The 16285-nt window shown below is 56.6% G+C and overlaps 1 protein-coding gene across 1 annotated transcript; it reads right to left on the minus strand.

Moving 5' to 3' along the window:
* Positions 1 to 11076: 11076 nt before the first annotated feature.
* Positions 11077 to 15805, minus strand: NKX6-3 (NK6 homeobox 3). The gene is made up of 3 exons (XM_070781690.1): positions 15223 to 15805; positions 12918 to 13087; positions 11077 to 11325 (listed from the first exon to the last, which is right to left on the minus strand). Exons 1-3 carry the CDS (start codon positions 15602 to 15604, stop codon positions 11086 to 11088), a joined length of 792 nt encoding a protein of 263 aa, XP_070637791.1. The 5' UTR covers positions 15605 to 15805; the 3' UTR covers positions 11077 to 11085.
* Positions 15806 to 16285: the final 480 nt, after the last annotated feature.

A 16285-nucleotide genomic window follows, 5' to 3' on the forward strand; every position in this document is an offset into this window, starting at 1 on the left:
TCAGGTATACAGCAGAGTGATTCAGTTACACAAATCCACACACACACACACATATATATATACATTCTTTTTTAGATTCTTTTGTACTTTCTGAATTAAATAAAACATGGGCAGCATAACCAGGGGCTTCAACATCATTTCTTGGGGGTAGAAATTTGTTTTCTGGTTTTCCCATTGTTGCCATTGTTTTGCATTTTTGTTCCCGATCACTTTCCAAAGCAAGCCCCTTTTGTATTTTATTTGTGTGTGTGTGTGGCAAGTGAAGTCCCAAGCAGCCTATCTGCGTGGTGTGAGCTGTCTGCTTCCTTCCGGGGGGCTCCATGCCCCCTCCCTCTCTCATCCATCAGGCCCTCTCCCTTCGCTGCCCACTGGCTGAGGGAAGCTCTGTGCATCTTCCCTCCCAGGCTACACCATTCACTCCGGGCCCCCAACTCTGGAACCAGGGCCGGCAGCCCCCAACTGAGCCGTGGGGCTGGGGCAGCAGACACGGTCGGCCCCTGCCTGTGGCCAGCGGGTTTATCTCCCCCCCCCCACACCTAGCGCCACCCGCCCTTATTAATTGGTATACGATGGGGCTCGGGCATATAATCTCGTATTGATTTTCTCTCTGGACGCCACAGCTTTATTTGCTCACATCTGCCTCGTGTTTAACAGGCGCTTTGCTCTGGAAACGAGAGACCTTATCGGGCAGCTTGGTTTCTTTTCCTGGGGCACACAGGCACGCACACACCCTCATGCTCCAGTCGGCAGCCCAGCCTGGCCTCTCCCTGACCCTCCCTTGGTGAGGCATTCCTGGAGTGGGGGTGGGGAGGCGGGGGCGGGGGACAGTGACCCGGAAGGGCCTTCTCTGAGACCCTGTCTTTGCACTTGACCTCACGCGCTGGGTCTGACCCTGCCTGCTGCGAAAGTGCCTCTGGCTTTAGGGATCAGAGCTGGGTTCAAGCCCACCTGCTCTCGGCTTGACATTGGCGTTGTTCTGCACCGCAGTATCTTTTTTAATGAATGAAAGAATCTTATATTTTTAAGTTATTTGTTTTGGGGTGCTCTGGGTCTTTGTTTCTGTGTGCAGTCTTTTCTCTGGTTGCAGCGAGTGGGGGTGGGTACTCTCGAGTTGTGGTGCACGGGCTTCTCATCGCGGTGGTTTCTCTCGTTGCAGAACGCAGGCTCTAGGGCGCTCGGGCTCAGTAGCTGTGGTGCATGGGCTTAAGTTGCCCCAAGGCATGTGGGATCTTCCCAGACCAGGGATCGAACCCGTGGCCCCTGCATGGGCCGGCAGAGTCCCAACCACTGGACCACCAGGGAAATCCTAATCTTACTGAAGTACAGTTGATTCACAATGCTGTATTAATGTCTGCTGTACAGCCTGCTGTATCTTCTTTATCTCAGAAGACGACAGCATACCTGCTTTGTAGGACTCTTAGGAAATGAGTCCCAGGCACCATGCACAGTGCCAGGCACTTAGTAGGTGCTCAGTAAACAGTGGCCACAGTCAGTCCCCGCTGGTGTGAGAGATCACAGCCTTGTGTGCTGGGAAGAAAAGGAAAAAGATACCCCTGGCCGGCCACCGCGTCCCGTGGGGTGGGGAGCACACGTCCCCAGGCCCAGGGACAGCGTCTGTGCCCCGAGGCACTTCTGTCTCCACCCCCATGTCTGAGCCCCACCTGCCTCTGGGGGTTTTGATTTTCTCGTCTGATTACCGTCCTGCCTCTGGGCTGGTCTGCTCTGGGGTTTTGGTAGCAAAGGGAAGGCGTAGAGGCCAGAGGTAAACACGAATTTCCTATTGACACAACATTAATTCTCCTGCTCAGACAGGTGAATGTGCTTCACTCACTTTACCAAGATTAATGGTGTGTGTTTGCCCTACTAAGAGAGGCCTAATGGGGGGTTCTGAACACGGGCCTTCTTGCGACTCTGCCGAAGAGGCTGGCAAGCTGCTCCACATGGGAAGGACCAGCCCCTCCGCCACTTCCAGCGTCATCCCTCCCCCTGGAAGGAGCAGGAGGAATTGGTTAAAGAATGTGTCCAGCCCCGGGGGGACTCTGACTGAGGGGGGAGGCCTTCTCCCCAGACCTGCACCGTGAGGTCTGGAGGTCAGCTCCCCACCCACCTCCTTGGCTGTCTCCTGAAGCTCTCTTCCCACCTGTGCAAACCGGGGTCCTCACCTCCGCTCGCACCCGAGGCTGTTGTCAAAGGTCACGTCTGTCTCTGGTGCATTGCTCGGAAGAGTGGCAGAGTATTAGAGTGGACAGGCAGGGCCATCTGAAGTGGGGCTTCTGGTAGAGAAGCATCAGGACCACCATGGGAACAAGGTGGGACCCTGGCAGCTTCTGTTTTGTTACTTTGCAGGTTCACTACAAAGCTTCCCTGGTAGCGCAGTGGTAAAGCATCTGCCTGTCAAGCAAGAGATGTGGGTTCCATCCCTGGGTTGGGAAGATCCCCTGGAGAAGGAAACGGCAATCCACTCCAGTATTCTGGCCTGGAATCCCATGGACAGAGGAGTCTGGTGGACTGCAATCCATAGGGTTGCAAAGAGTCGGACACAACTTAGCGACTGAACCAAAATAGTAGGTTCAGTGCAGCTCAAGCATGGCAAGAAGGGGCCCACGGCTCCACTCTTTGCTGCCGAACAGCTCAAGACAGATAGAGGAGGCTGGGGGGTTGGGGAAGGAAATGGAGGAGGTTGCTACTCCAAATCCTGGACTGTCAGGGTCCCCTGACGGTGTCCTCAGCTTTGAGGGTGACAGACAGACCAGGCCATCTCCTCCAAGGCAGCCTGAGTCGGCAGAGCCCCGCAAGGAAGCCATGTCGCTCCCCACAATGAGGGCTGGGTGCTGCTCTCATCAGGAATTGACCATGGCTTAGAGCTAATAAACACCTGGGAGAGGGAAAGTGAAAGCTGTGTCTGACTCTTTGCGACCCCATGGACTATACAGTCTATAGAATTCTCCAGGCCAGAATACTAGAGTGGGTAGCCTTTCCCTTCTCCAGGGGATCTTTCCAACCCAGGGATCAAACCCAGGTCTCCCGCATTGCAGGCGGATTCTTCACTAGCTGAGCCACGAGGGAAGCCCCAAGAATACTGGAGTGGGTAGCCTATCCCTTCTCCAGCGGATCTTCCCAACCCAGGAATTGAACCAGGGTCTCCTGCATTGTAGGCGGAATCTTTACCAACTGAGCTATGAGGGAAGGACGTAACACCCGGGATGGGAGGTTTAATCCAGTTTAACCCAGTTCCTTTCTGTCACTAAGGATGGTCCATTATCCGGGGGCCAGAGCTGAGAGAAGAGAGTGGGGAGTAGAGAGGGAGCCTGGGAAATTCGAACCCAGGCCAGCTCCCCTTCGTCTGTCCCCTTGTCCACCACAGGCTCCGTAGCAGGGCCAGCCTGTAGGCAAACAGGAGGGTTAACAGAAGCATTTTCTTGCTCTATTAGTATTCTTTCAGCTATAAATTTTAGAAACCCAACTCACCCTGACTCAAGACACTAGAATGTGTCTTGTGTCCCGAGAAGGCTAGAGGGACACCAGGCCTGGCTGAAAAAAGTGCCACCGGTCCAATTCCACTCTCTCCCGCCTCTCAGGTGCCCCTGGGTTGGCCCCCTTCCGGGACAGGTGGATGGCCAGGCCACAAGCTGCTGCAGGTAGAGCGGGAAGCCGGCGCTCCCAGAACAACCCAGTCCTTCGCTCATTGGCTGTGACCGAGCCGCAGGCCCATCCCTGGACCGACTGGTTACATGACCAAGGAGGTGGCTTTCACTGATTGGCTCAGGGCCACATCACTCATCCGCACCTGGATGGGGGTGAGCCCGCCCACCCAAACAGCATCAATCAAACGTGGCAGGAGGGTTGTTCTCGGTGGAAAGTCAGGGTGGCCTTATCAGAGGCCACAGGGATCCGTGCCGGGTGAGCCCAAACCACAGAAGCGCGTTCCTCCTCACAGGAAGGACGCTGCCATTCACTGGGCAGGGCGCGGAAGTCTACAGTGTCGCTGCAGCTGGGCCTTGGAGACCCCTGCCCTGGCCTGTTTCCTCCGTGGTCCGCCAATGGGCGCTGGAAATGCGAGGCCGACACTGCTTCCTCACCCAGAACCTAGCGGTGGCGAGTGAGCAGATTCCTCAATTCAAGCAGGGTCTCTCGCAAGAATCCTAGGGGGTTTGAGTGTATCGGACGTTCCCACAGAATCACAGCCACAAGGCTGATGCCGGTGACGGCGGAAAACCGGAAGGGTCCTGCCATCTCTCTGTCTTTCCTGGGGATGAGCATCTTTTCCACTTACACCCTGGCTGCCTTGTGTGACTGTGCGATTCTCTGTCCCCTGGGCAGGAAGGGAAGGCTGCGGAACTCTTCGCAGGTCACCGAATAACTCTGCGAGAGCCGAAACTTGTGGATGTAAGTCAAACTGGCTGTTGAAGATCACCATTTGTGAGGGGCTTCCCTGGTGGTCCACTGGTTAAGACTCCACCCTCCCATCCCCACCAGGTTCCATCCTGGTGGTTCCATCCCTGGTGGGGGAGCTAAGACCCCACATACCTCAACTACAGAAGCCCTTGCCCTGCAAAGAAGAGTCCCATGGCAGCAAAGACCCAGCACAGCCAAAATCAATTGAGAGCTAGATAGATTAGAATGCGTTTGTTAAGATCACCATTTGCCAAATTTGTCCATTCCCAAGTCCTGGGGCACTTGGTAACCAGGCACATTCCAGGACCACACCCACCTGAGGGGGAATATCCCAGAAGGGCCCTACAAATCTGTATCTCTGGCAAGTCCTGTGGTCACACAAGCTTGGGAAACTGTCGAAATGAACATCTTCTCTGGCTGTGGTGTGTCTGCTCCACCCAGGAACACTGGACGTCAATTATACAACAGCAGAAACCATACCGAGGGAAACGGTGTATGGGGTAGTCGTGTACTGCAAGGCACTTGATAGTGAGCCTTTGATGAGGGGACCTCACCGAGCCCTCTCACGTCCTCTGTAGCTTTCGGGTCCTCATACACCTGCAAGTTGACACAGCCCTGGCTTTCCAGGGTGGCTCAAAACAGTAAAGAATCTGCCTGCAATGTGGAAAACCTGGATTCAATCCCTGGGTCAGAAAGATCCCCTGGAGAAGGGAATGGCTACCCACTCCAGTATTCTTGCCTGGAGAATCCTCATGGATAGAGGACCCTGGTGGGCTACAGTCCATGGAGTTGCAAAGACGAGTGAGCGACTTTCATTTTCACTTTCACATACCTGCGAGTTGACACAGCCCTGGCCTTAGAGTGGAAGTCAACGAATTTTGACCTTGGGTAGGTAGATCCACAGCATTTGAAGCCACGTATTAATAAAACAGGAGAAGGGAATGGCAACCCACTCCAGTACTCTTCCCTGGAAAATCCCATGGGCTACAGTCCACAGGGTTGCAAAGAGTTGGACATGACTGAGCCACTGAACAATAACAACCACAACAACAGCTGATTCACTTTGCTGTATGGCAGAAATTAACACACATCGGAAAGTAGAGATATTCTTAATAAAAGTAATAATAAATGTTGTTCAGTTGCCAAGTCATGCCCAACTCTTCGTGACCCCATGGACTGCAGTACGCCAGGTTTCATAAATAAATACATAATTTGTTATTTAAATAATAAAAGGAGGAAAAAGGAGAAAGGGCATTTCAGAAGTATAGGCCCCCATGGGCATTTGGCGATACAGAACTCAGCTTAGGTCAGTGCATCTCTTTGTGTCTAAGTTTTTCTGTTTGGTCTTGGTTTTGGTCGCACTGCGTCTTTGTTGCATTGCACCCGCTTTCTCTCTGTTGCAGAGCATGGGCTCCAGAGCACACGGGCTTGGTAGGTGCAGCCTGTGGGCCTCTCGAGTTGCGCAGGTTGACTTGCCCGTGGGATCTTAGTTCCCCAGCCAGTGATGGAACCTGCATCCCCTGCCTTGGAAGGTGGCTTCTCAACCGCCGCACCACCGGGGCAGTCCCCTAACAGTTTTTTTGTTGAGCTCCTAACTTGGGCCACACAGTGTGCTCTGCGAAAGGAAGGGCTGTCTACACCCACTTACGTGGTCATACCCACCCTCCATCTTCTCACACTGCCATCGTGTTCCTACAAACCATCTGGATATCTTGTTAAAAATGCAGACGTGGATTTGGGAGGGTTGAGATGGGGCCTGAGAGCCTGCCTTCCTGACAAGGTCCCAGGTGAGGCCGCTGCTGTTGGAGTGTGGACCATGTCCAGGGTATCCAGGCTTCAGAGCAGGATGTATCAGGCAGGGGATGGAGCCCACGGGGTCCAGGGCTGGAGATATGCTGGGAAAGGGGGGGATCACTCACTGGACGAGGTCTCCCCTGCCTAAGGACCAGTTAAAGTTCCTATAAAAGGCACAATTCTGTCCCAGAGAAACATATGTGCAAGACGAATTCAGCCCTTGGCATCTGGCTTGGCACCCTGTCCCAGAGTCCAGAACCACAGGCTTTTATTAATAGCAGGTAAATAGATCTGGTCACACACCAAGTCTTCCATAACCTCTATACATAGCGACTGACTGGCTGGTGCTTGCGTACTTTCAGGAGTGGGTATCTGTGACTTTGAATCTGCCTGTCCCGCTGTACAGAAGACCCATTTAGGATGGACTCTGCCACTTCCTGAGCTTTGCAGGTGGTGCTAGTGGTAAAGAACCCCCTGCCAATGCAGGAGATGTAAGAGACACAGGTTTGATCCCTGGGTCGGGAAGATCCCCTGCAGGAGGGCAGGGCAACCCACTCCAGTATTCTTCCCTGGAGAATCCCATGGACAGAGGAGCCTGGCAGACTACAGTCCATGGGGTGGCACAGAGTTGGATATGACTGAAGCGACTCAGCATGCATGTACTACCACTTCCTGGCGGTCTGAATTTGAGGAGGAAGGAGAGGGCGTGAGCACACTGATATGGGCATGCCCACTGCATTTTATGCCTTGTAGGGGATTTCAGTGCGTCTTCGGCTGGGTCTTGCTGACACCCATGTCAGCTTCACTTTACAGACTGGACTTCAAGAGGTTGCCTAACTGGGTCACAGTGACCCAGAGACTACTTGGTGACGTGGCGATGCAAACTGGGGACCGTCGGGGTCCACACCCCTCTCGAAATAACACAGCAGATGCTGCTGGGTGTCTGTACAGGTCAGGCATGCCTGGGCATTCTGATCTTGAAGCCCCTGCAAGCTGTGTATAATTAGTCCCATCTTATGGATGAGTAGACTGAGGCTCAGAGGTTGTCATTCATCCAAGGACACAGAGAGTGGTGGTGCCAGCATTTGAGCCCAGCGCTAATGGAACACAGTTCCCTCTGCCACACTCAGGAAAGACTCAGGCTGGCTGATGTCTGGAGCAGGAAGAGGGGTTGCCAGTGGTGTGATTTTAGTTCCCAGTCTTCTCATTGATTGTCACCATTGGGATATGGCCACTCAGAACCTGCTAAGATGCTGCCATCCTTACCTTCACCCTCGCCCTGCTTGGGACAGGCAGGTCTGGGTTCTTTCTGCACTGGAAGCCACAGACAGGAGGGCTGTGGATGGGGCAGAGTCTTGCCTGCTTGCAGGAGCCTAGCCTGGGCTGCTGGCAGGGCAGGACACTGTCACTCCTGGGAGCCCAGGCTGAATTGCTTTCTCTTTGCTCATCCCTGAAAAGCTTGTCATGTGGTCAAATTGCAAGAAGCATGAATATTCTAAAAGTTGTATTGTTTCTTTGACTCAGCATATACAGGAAGGCCCTTTGTGACCAGGAATACAAAGGGGAAGTGAGGGGGAGTCTATGGCTTATGATGTCTTTATGATGGATGAAGCAAAACAGTCCTGAGTTCCCCCCAGCTACACGCCACACACGCATGCGCTCACATGTGCACACTTACGCCTCTGCAGAGGACAAAACTTGTCCCAGATTACCCTCAGCCATCTAGGCCATTCATTCCTGGCCCTTCTCCTCCTTCAGACTCCGAGTCTGGTCCCTGGACGAGGCCTGAGCTGTGCTTCTCCGTTGCTTGGCACCTGTGTTCGGGAGCAGGGGTGTGGTAGGGGGACATCAGAAAGGCTGGGCTCCTTGGTCCTAAGGTTCCAGTGACAGGGGCCCCAAGAATTTGGACACTGGAGGAGATTTTGTTAGGTTTAGCAAATGTTTCCCCAGCGGAAAAAAACTTTCCCTGGGTTTGATTTAATACCAACCCCAAACAGCGTGGACTTCCCTGGTGGCTCAGAGGGTAAAACATTGCGGGAGACCTGGGTTCATATCCCTAGGTCAGGAAGATCTCCTGGAGAAGGAAATGGCAACCCAGTCCAGTATTCTGGCCTGGAAAATTCCATGGATGGAGGAGCCTGGTAGGCTACAGTCCATGGGGTTGCAGAGTCGGACATGACTGAGCAACTTCACCAAACAGCGTGAATCAGACACGCAAGAATTACAGTTGTAATGGAGTATTAGGATGGTAATATACTTACAAAGAGAGCAAGAGCCTGCTTTCTTGTCCCTGACTGCTTCCTCCATACCTGCCTCATGATTTTGCACCTGTTGAGAGGGGCTTCCCCACTGACTCAACAAGAGACAAAGTTTTGATCCCTGGGTTAGGAAGATCCCCTGGAGTAGGGCATGGCAACCCACTCCAGTTTTCTTGCCCGAAGAATCCCATGGACTAAGGAGCCTGGCGATTAACAGTCCATAGGGTTGTAAAGAGTCAGACATAACTGAATTGACTTAGCATATACGCCTACACACATATGTGGCGAGTCTCCTTCAGGCGACTCCTCTTCCCAAACTCTCTGCAAAGTGCTCAGGAAATCCTGGGCCCCTACCTGGCCTCCAGAGCTTTTTTCTCTGTGGCTGTGCCCAGAGGGTCCTCAAGTCCTCCCAGTGGCCCCGCCTGCGGCAGCTCAGCCTCCTGTGTTAGCTTGTGGCCAGGAGCACACAAAGGGGGTGTTTGCTTATTTCCTTCCCACTTTTCAAGGAGAGAGACAGCATGACCTCATCACGGAGTGAGAGTTACACCTCAAAAGCATCCGAATCTTTTCGTCACCTTCCCCCATCCTCTGGGTCCGCTAGGGTTATGGTGAAGGGTTGGTGCCTCCGTTTCTGAGAGGCCCCAGAGCTGGGGTCTCCCTCCTGCTCCAGGCTGACTCTACCAGCCCGATTCTCCCACCCTGGGGGCTCGAGGGATCAGAGAAGGACTTGCTGGGACAGCAGAGGAGGGCAGGCTGCTTATAGCTTGGAGGCCTTGCTGCTGTTGGCACAGGTGGTTACAGCTGGAAGGTGCTGAAAGCACGTCTCCTCTCACCTCTGCTTTTGCAGGAGGTTTTGCAAGAGGCTGTGAGCGGCATCAGCTCAGGTGGCCCCGCCCACTTCCGGGACTTGGTCTGGGGACTTCCTGGGTGTCTGTTTTCCCATCCCAGGTTTCTGGTGGGGTCATGGGAGACAGTTGGGGCCTTCCACGTGGGAGGAGTTGTTGGTGTTCAGTGGGGTCTGTGCTGCTCTTCTCTGCTCTAGGATCTTTTCCTTAAGGTACCTCATTCCCCACAGATAGGTTCCCCCAGGAGGAAATTCCTGGGGGAACTCCTGGGAGGACTCTTGGGGGTCAGGGACCCCGCTAAACGCCCTTGGGTTTCTCTCTCACCATGTTGTCTGGCCTATACTAGCTAGACTTCAAATTGCCCAATGCCCTGCAGATTCCCTGACTCTGTAAGCAGAGATTCTGTCATCCGGAGGGACGCCCCACCCCCACCCCAGCCAGCACATCTGGGACCCCCACAGCCAGTTTCACGGAAACACATGAGTCTTGGGGAGGGTTCTGGGACTTTTATTTTTACTTTTTATATTTTAAAAGCCAGGGAAGATGGGCCAACTCTTGGTCCCTTTTGCGGCTGCATGCCTCTAAGGCCACCCCTCCCCCTCCCAAAGCCCCAGCCCCTCCCACCTGGTGGGCAGCGGCCCCCTCTGCAGCGCCCGTTCCAAGACCCTGCCGCAGGGCATCCCAGGAAAGTGAGGGTCGTGGGTTCCATGCAAGCCCCGGGTGCCGTCCTCTCCTCTCCTGTGGGGGTACCCCACCGGAGGAGAAGGGGTTCCGAGGTCCCTTCCGGCCCCAAGTGTTCCCCCAAGAAGGATGCTCCTCTCTCTCCAGGGGTCCCGTCCTTGCTCTGGCCCCGAGGGCCGCCCGGTGGGAGGCTCCAAGACGCAGCATTGCTGCCAGGCGTCTCTCCTGTTTTCTCTGCTTCTGTCCACAGCCTTCCTCTTTCCCAGCCCGTGGGGCTTCTAATCTCCTCCTGTCCTGGGTAGAGGTCGGGGGCGGGGGGGGGGGGGGGGATGCCCTCTGAGGGCAAGGTGGAGAAAGGATGGCAGGAGGACAGCTCCCTCCAGGGGTGTGATCCTTAAGTTGGGGTGTGGGGGTGTTCCTTCTTGGCTAGAACCCATTTCCCCGCCCCTGGTGGAGGGGGGGTCCAACCCTCCAGGGGTTCAGCATTTAGCTGTTGCCTCTAAGGTGGGATGCTTCTTGTGCCAGGGTCTGGGGAGAGGCCCTGGACTTGCCCGCTCGTCTAATCAGCCTAGAGGGAGACCCCTGACTGAGCCAGGGAGGGAAGGCGGGCCCTCTCCACCCCAGCTACCACGGTGGCGTGTCTGGGACCCCGCGGCCAGTGTGCTGGCTGCAGAGCTTGATCATTCTCATCCACCTGTACTCGTAGAGTCTGCAGAGCTGGCAAGGCCAGGCCTGTGCCCACAGAAGCCAAGAGGGCGGAGGGGCCAGGCTCGTGTCTCCCTCTTGGCTCCCTCCCTGCGCCCCCCACCTGGAGGAGGGCAGGGAAACCCACTCCAGATTCGTGCCTGGAGAGCCCCTATGGACAGAGGTGCCTGGAGGGCTACAGTCCATGGGGTGGCCAAGAGTCGGACACGACTGAGCAGCCCACACTAAGCACGCACCCCCCGGGAGGCTGGCCTTTCCTCCCCCTCCTTCTTCCTCGCCATCTCCAGCTCCTCTCCCTCCTCCTCCTCCCCTCCCCGACCCCTCCGCCTCCTCCTCCTTGCCCCCCCGCAGCCCCCGTTAGCCCGCGCAGGGACCGCGGGGACCCCGGAGGCGGCGGGCGGGCGAGGTCAGACGCCGTGGGCACCCAGGCCGAGCACCGAGAAGGCGGCGCGATGCTTGCGCAGCAGCAGCCGGATCTTCTCGTCGTCCGAGTCGGGGTCCAGGGGCTTGTTGTACTCGTCGTCCTCGGTCTCCGAGGCCGCGCGCTCCCCGCCCGCTCCCGCGCTGCCCGGGGCCCGGGGCGTGGACGAAGAGGGCTCCAGGGCGCTCTTCTTCCGCCACTTGGTCCTCCGGTTCTGGAACCACACCTGGGACGACAGGGGCTCTGAGGCTGGCGCGCGCACGCCCCTCTGGGGCCGGCGGCTCCCCGCGGCGGCAAGCACTCTGCATCCTGGACTGGGTTCAGCAATGGACCAGGTTGGTTTGTTTTGTTTTGTTTGTTTTTTGGAAGAGGGCAATAAAATAAAAGCTGAGTGCAGCAGCTTTTTCGGCTTCCCTGTAACCCTTCCGTGTGGTATACATCTTCTCCTTTGCCATCTGTGTATTGGGGTGGAAGGGGCTGAAAGGCTTTTAACCTCCTAGACGTGCAGTGAACTTAATGAATAATTTCTCCAACAATAAAACTAACATATGCTTACTGCTGGGGATAGAACCCTGCAGAAAGGACCCAAAGAAACAGAGCCATGTGGACAGGGCGCTTCCTCTCCAGCCAAGTTAGTATTGGGCAGAGAAGGCTGCGGAGGGAGGGGGTATGGGGGCATGGAGGACGGGGGATGAGGGTGGTTTGGGGGCCCTGGGGGAGCCCGGACCAGGTCCCCAGCTGCCCCTGTACCTCCCACTCCACTCAATCCCATCACCTTGTCACAGATCCAGGCAGTTCCAGCACAGCTCAGAGCTAGCGGGAGATGGTGCCCCGACCCGAAGCCCCTCAGGGCACAGTGAGCCTCAGAGTTGCCAGGGTTGCCCCAGGAGCCCGCATACCCACTTTCAAGTGGGAGGTGTGCAGTGGGAGGGGTACCCCCGCTGAGCCTTGCCTCCACCTGGGCAGTGAGGTTCATGGGCAGTTGTGGGGAGGAGTTATATTCACTTTCAAGTTCTTTAAATTTATTTTATATTGGTGGTGAACCAAGGGCAAGGCTGCCTAACGGAACAAGCCTGAAGTGAGTGCTAATCTAGCCCAGAGGCTGCCATCAGCTCTTGAAGTTTCAAGCCTTGGCCCTGCAGGGGCTGGGGAAGGCATGGGGTTGGAGCCCTGTAATCCAGGTTTGACTCCCAACACTTACTAGCCAGTTACCTTGGGCAAAAAACTTGGCTGAGTCGGTGGGTGGCTCAGACAGTAAAGAATCTGCCTGTTGTCAACCAAGTATCCTTCAATTAAAAAGTAAGTACATTAAAAAAAAAAAAAAAGAATCTGCCCGCAATGCAGGAGACCTTGGTTTGATCCCTGGGTTGGAAAGATCCCCTGGAGAAGGGAATGGCAACCCACTCCAGTATTCTTGCCTGGAGAATCCCGTGAACAGAGGTTATAATCCATGGGGTTGCAAAGAGTTGGACTAGACTGAACCATTAACATGTTCACTTTTCACTTTCAAGTTGGGTAATAAGACCCCACCATTGCGCTCCTGCACTGCGCACACACACAAAGTTGCTGTGAGGTTTAAATGGGCAGTTACACATCCGGCTCTCAGAAGAGGGTGCCATGGACGACAGCCATCGGGGTGATGGTCACTGTTGCCGTCTCCAGGGTTGGGTGGGCAGGCAGTGCCCACACACCTGGACAGCCTTCCACTGAGCTGTAGTTGCCACGAGCATGGGGCTGCCTCCCTGCCAGGCAGTGGCGCCCCGTCCCGGTGGGCTCCTCACTGCCACACAGACAGCCTCTTCACCCGCCCGGACTCACCTTGACCTGCGACTCAGTCATCCCCAGCGAGTACGCCAGCCGCGCCCTCTCGGGGCCAGCCAAGTACTTGGTCTGCTCGAAGGTCTTCTCCAGGGCGAAGATCTGGTGGCCCGTGAAGGTGGGCCGGGTGTGCTTTTTCTTGTGGATGCTGTTGCCCAGGGCGTCCGGAGCTGGGGGGAGGAAGGAAGTGTGCCCTTACTGCGTTGAGTGTGAGGGAGTCCCAGCCCTGCCCTGCCCTGCCTGCCCCACAGGGTGAGCACCCCTACATAGAAGCTGCTGAGGTTGCGGGGTCATTGGGGCCCCTCTCACCTGAGCAGCCTGCTTCTGCCTTGTCTAGGTGGGCAGGGACCGCAAGGGCACCTGCCCCCAAGCTGTAGCTAACTGCGGCCAGAGGGTGCTTAGAACTGTGTCTCCCCATGGAACATCCTTGCTACTCAGTGATGCCGCCCTACTAAGGGGCAGGAGAAGCCTCCTCTGGGTCTCTGGGATGTCCCTTCAGGTCACCGAGAAACAGATTTGATGCCTCTACCAATGATCAGGACCCCGGGGGCCTGGGAACTCCTCCACTTTCTTGCTCTTGAAAGAGCAAACCGTTTTCCAGGTTTCTGGGAAAACCAGAGCCTTAAGCTCCAAGTGACTGCCTGCTCCCCAGGCCTGGGAGCCATGAGGCTTCCACCCCACCGGAGAGTCTGGAGGCAAGGGCTCAAGAACAGAGTCCTGTGTCATACAGGACTGGAGAGCTTCCCGCCAGCTCTCTGTTTAACGTGTGACAATATATATGCTTCAGTGATACTGTCTCAGACACAGGGCGTTCTGCCCGGTGCTCCGTGACTACCTAGAGGGGTAGGATGGGGTGTGGAGGTGGGAGAGGGAGGCTTAAGGGGGGAGATTTTATATATATATATATATATATAATATATACACACACACACACATACATACTTATGGCTGATTCACATTGTTGTACGGCAGAAACCAACACAACAGTGTAAGGCAGTTACCCTCCAATTAAAAATAAATTTTTTAAAATACCCAAACAAGCGTGGGAGGCAGGTGGGAGAAGTGACCCCTGCCCATCCAGGGCAGCCTCTCAGGAGCTTGGTGTGGGGAGGGCAGGGGAGGAGAGTGTGGATGAGCCCCGGGGAAGCAGAAGGTTCATATGCTGGGCCTCGTTCAGCATCGTCTGACCCCCACATCCCACGTCCTCGGGTCACAGGTGAGGAAACCGAGGCAGAGACAGGAGAGGAGACCCCTGGAGAGACTGTCACTTTGGTCCCCTCCCCTTGAGTGAATCCAGCCCCTGACTCTCAGATGCTTTGCTGTGTGTGTGTGCTTTCGGGGTTGAAGGGCAGGGTGCAGAGAGGGGGCTGTGTGTGCAAAGGGGGACATGGAGGGGAGGGTAAAGCACCCCCAAACCAGCTGTAAGATAGGCCCCCTGTGGGCCTCATTGTGTTTCAGGCCACACAGGTGGGAGGCAGGCGTGCTCCAGGCTTTCCTGGGCCGCCCCAAGCCCCCGCTGCAGTGCAGGCCCTCCGAAGGGGGACAGAAGTGGACGCCCCCTCTGCCTCTGCCTAATGCGGCCCTGGGGTGGTTCCGACAGCCACGGTCACCCCCCTGTGCCTCCCGGGGGAGGTCTCCCTGCCTCTGCACGACCCGCCACCTCCCCCAGGCCCCGAATGTCAGCCTGAGGCCCCGACTGTCAGCCTGAGGCCCCGCACCAACTCTCTGAAAGCCACAGTCTGGGGGAGGGTGGGGGAGGGGCCCCCCACCAACAAGGAGGGCCCAGCGGGATGGGGCTCAGCAGCGCCTCCTGGAGGCTGGGCGGCCTGGCTGCTGCTGTTGACCTGAACCTACACACCCCCAGGAGGGCACCGGCCCCCCGGGATCGGGGCATGACCCAGGTGGGGTCGGGGTACATTCATGTCCCTGAGTGCTGCTGGGGCGTGGGGGGACTCTGCGAAGGTGATGAGGGGGGAATTTCTCTTCACTGGAGTGAAGTGGTGACACGGCTCTGGGTAAGAGAAGTAAGGTGAGTAGGACCTTACAAAGGATGGGGTGGGCTGTGTGGTCCTCTCTGGACCCCAGGGTCCCCAGGAAGGCGGCTGGTAAAAGGGGTGGGGGCAGGGGTCAAGATGCCCATCCAGGCAAAGCCAGGGCGGGAGGGGGAGGGGAGAACCCTACGCCGTCCCGGGTGGAGGGACAGACCCAGGGTCTGCCTCAGGCAGTCCAAAGGCTGCCAGGGGAACCCCCCGCCCCCACCTGCGCCCCCCATGAGCGTCCGCTCCCCCCTCCTCCTGGTACTCACTGCTGCCGCACTGCCGCCCGCCTCGCCAGTCCTGGCCCGCGTCCGCCCAGCAGTTCCGGGTCCGGGTGGGGTATTCGCTCCCCGCCTTGGAGAAGCTCCCCACCTGGGGGCCGTAGTAGACCCCCTGGGAGCCGAGGCCACCGAAGCCGGCCACGTGGGGGTAGCCGGGCAGGATGCTGCTGTTGGGCGCGGCCACGGGCCTGCTCAGGATGTCCGTGATGCCGTGGGGGGTCCCGGCCGGCAGCTGGGGACCCAAGCCCGGGGGGCTGAGCTTGTAGAAGGAGTTCTGCATGGAGTACTGGCACACAGGTGCCTTCATCTCCGAGAACTGGGCCAGCGGTGTGTTGTTCAGCAGGAAGGGGCCCTGCAGGTTGGACTCCATGGCCCCCCCCACAACAGGCCAAGGGGAGGCCGGAACCCCAAATCCGGGTTCCTAGAGCCCCTGAGGTCCAGCCCAGAACCCCATGGCAGCTCCCGAGGGTCAAATCGGCTCAAGCCCCGGGCCCGCCTCACCCCGAGGTGTCCAGCCCAGTCCTCCTCCGGGTCCCCGACCACGTCAGACACGGGAAGTCAGGTGTCCCCAGGCAGGTGCCAGCCCCCACCCCTTCCCCAGCACCCCTGCTGTCTCCCCCTGCCTGGGGAGAGGCGGCTCCCCACGCCTCAGCTCAGGCCCCTTCTCTGCCTCAGAGTCTGGGGACCCTCCATGAGAAGTTTCCAGTTCAGAGAAGCAACATTTCCCTGATAAAGATGGGGCCCATTAGAATACAGACCCGAGACTGGCTGAGCTGCCGGAGTCGCCTCGCCATTGGTGGAAACCCTCTCGGGCCTCACATTGGCTTTTCCTAGACAAATTGCACTTTGAAAGATTGACTGTAAAATCAACCAGTGTGTGTGTGTGTGTGTGTGTGTGTGTGTATGTGACAGAGAGAGAGAGAGACAGAAAGAGAAAGAGTGAGCACTCAGGAACCTCTGTTCATTCCGAGAAGGTCTACCCACTCCTGGTTCAAGTGAGCATCTAGGAAAAAGTGGGTATCTGGGGGGCTGCCTCTGGGACAGCTGGAGG

Source organism: Bos indicus, chromosome 27 (genome assembly GCF_029378745.1).
Source record: "Bos indicus isolate NIAB-ARS_2022 breed Sahiwal x Tharparkar chromosome 27, NIAB-ARS_B.indTharparkar_mat_pri_1.0, whole genome shotgun sequence".
NCBI classification, from domain to species: domain Eukaryota; kingdom Metazoa; phylum Chordata; class Mammalia; order Artiodactyla; family Bovidae; genus Bos; species Bos indicus.

Excerpts from the sequence above, each read along its gene's own strand:
- NKX6-3 (XM_070781690.1), bottom strand. The coding sequence starts at position 15,604 with ATGGAGTCCAACCTGCAGGGCCCCTTCCTGCTGAACAACACACCGCTG. Across the intron at positions 13,088-15,222 it reads CGGGCGGCAGTGCGGCAGCA|CTCCGGACGCCCTGGGCAAC; the intron begins GTGAGTACCAGG and ends TCCTCCCCCCAG. Across the intron at positions 11,326-12,917 it reads TGACTGAGTCGCAGGTCAAG|GTGTGGTTCCAGAACCGGAG; the intron begins GTGAGTCCGGGC and ends CTGTCGTCCCAG.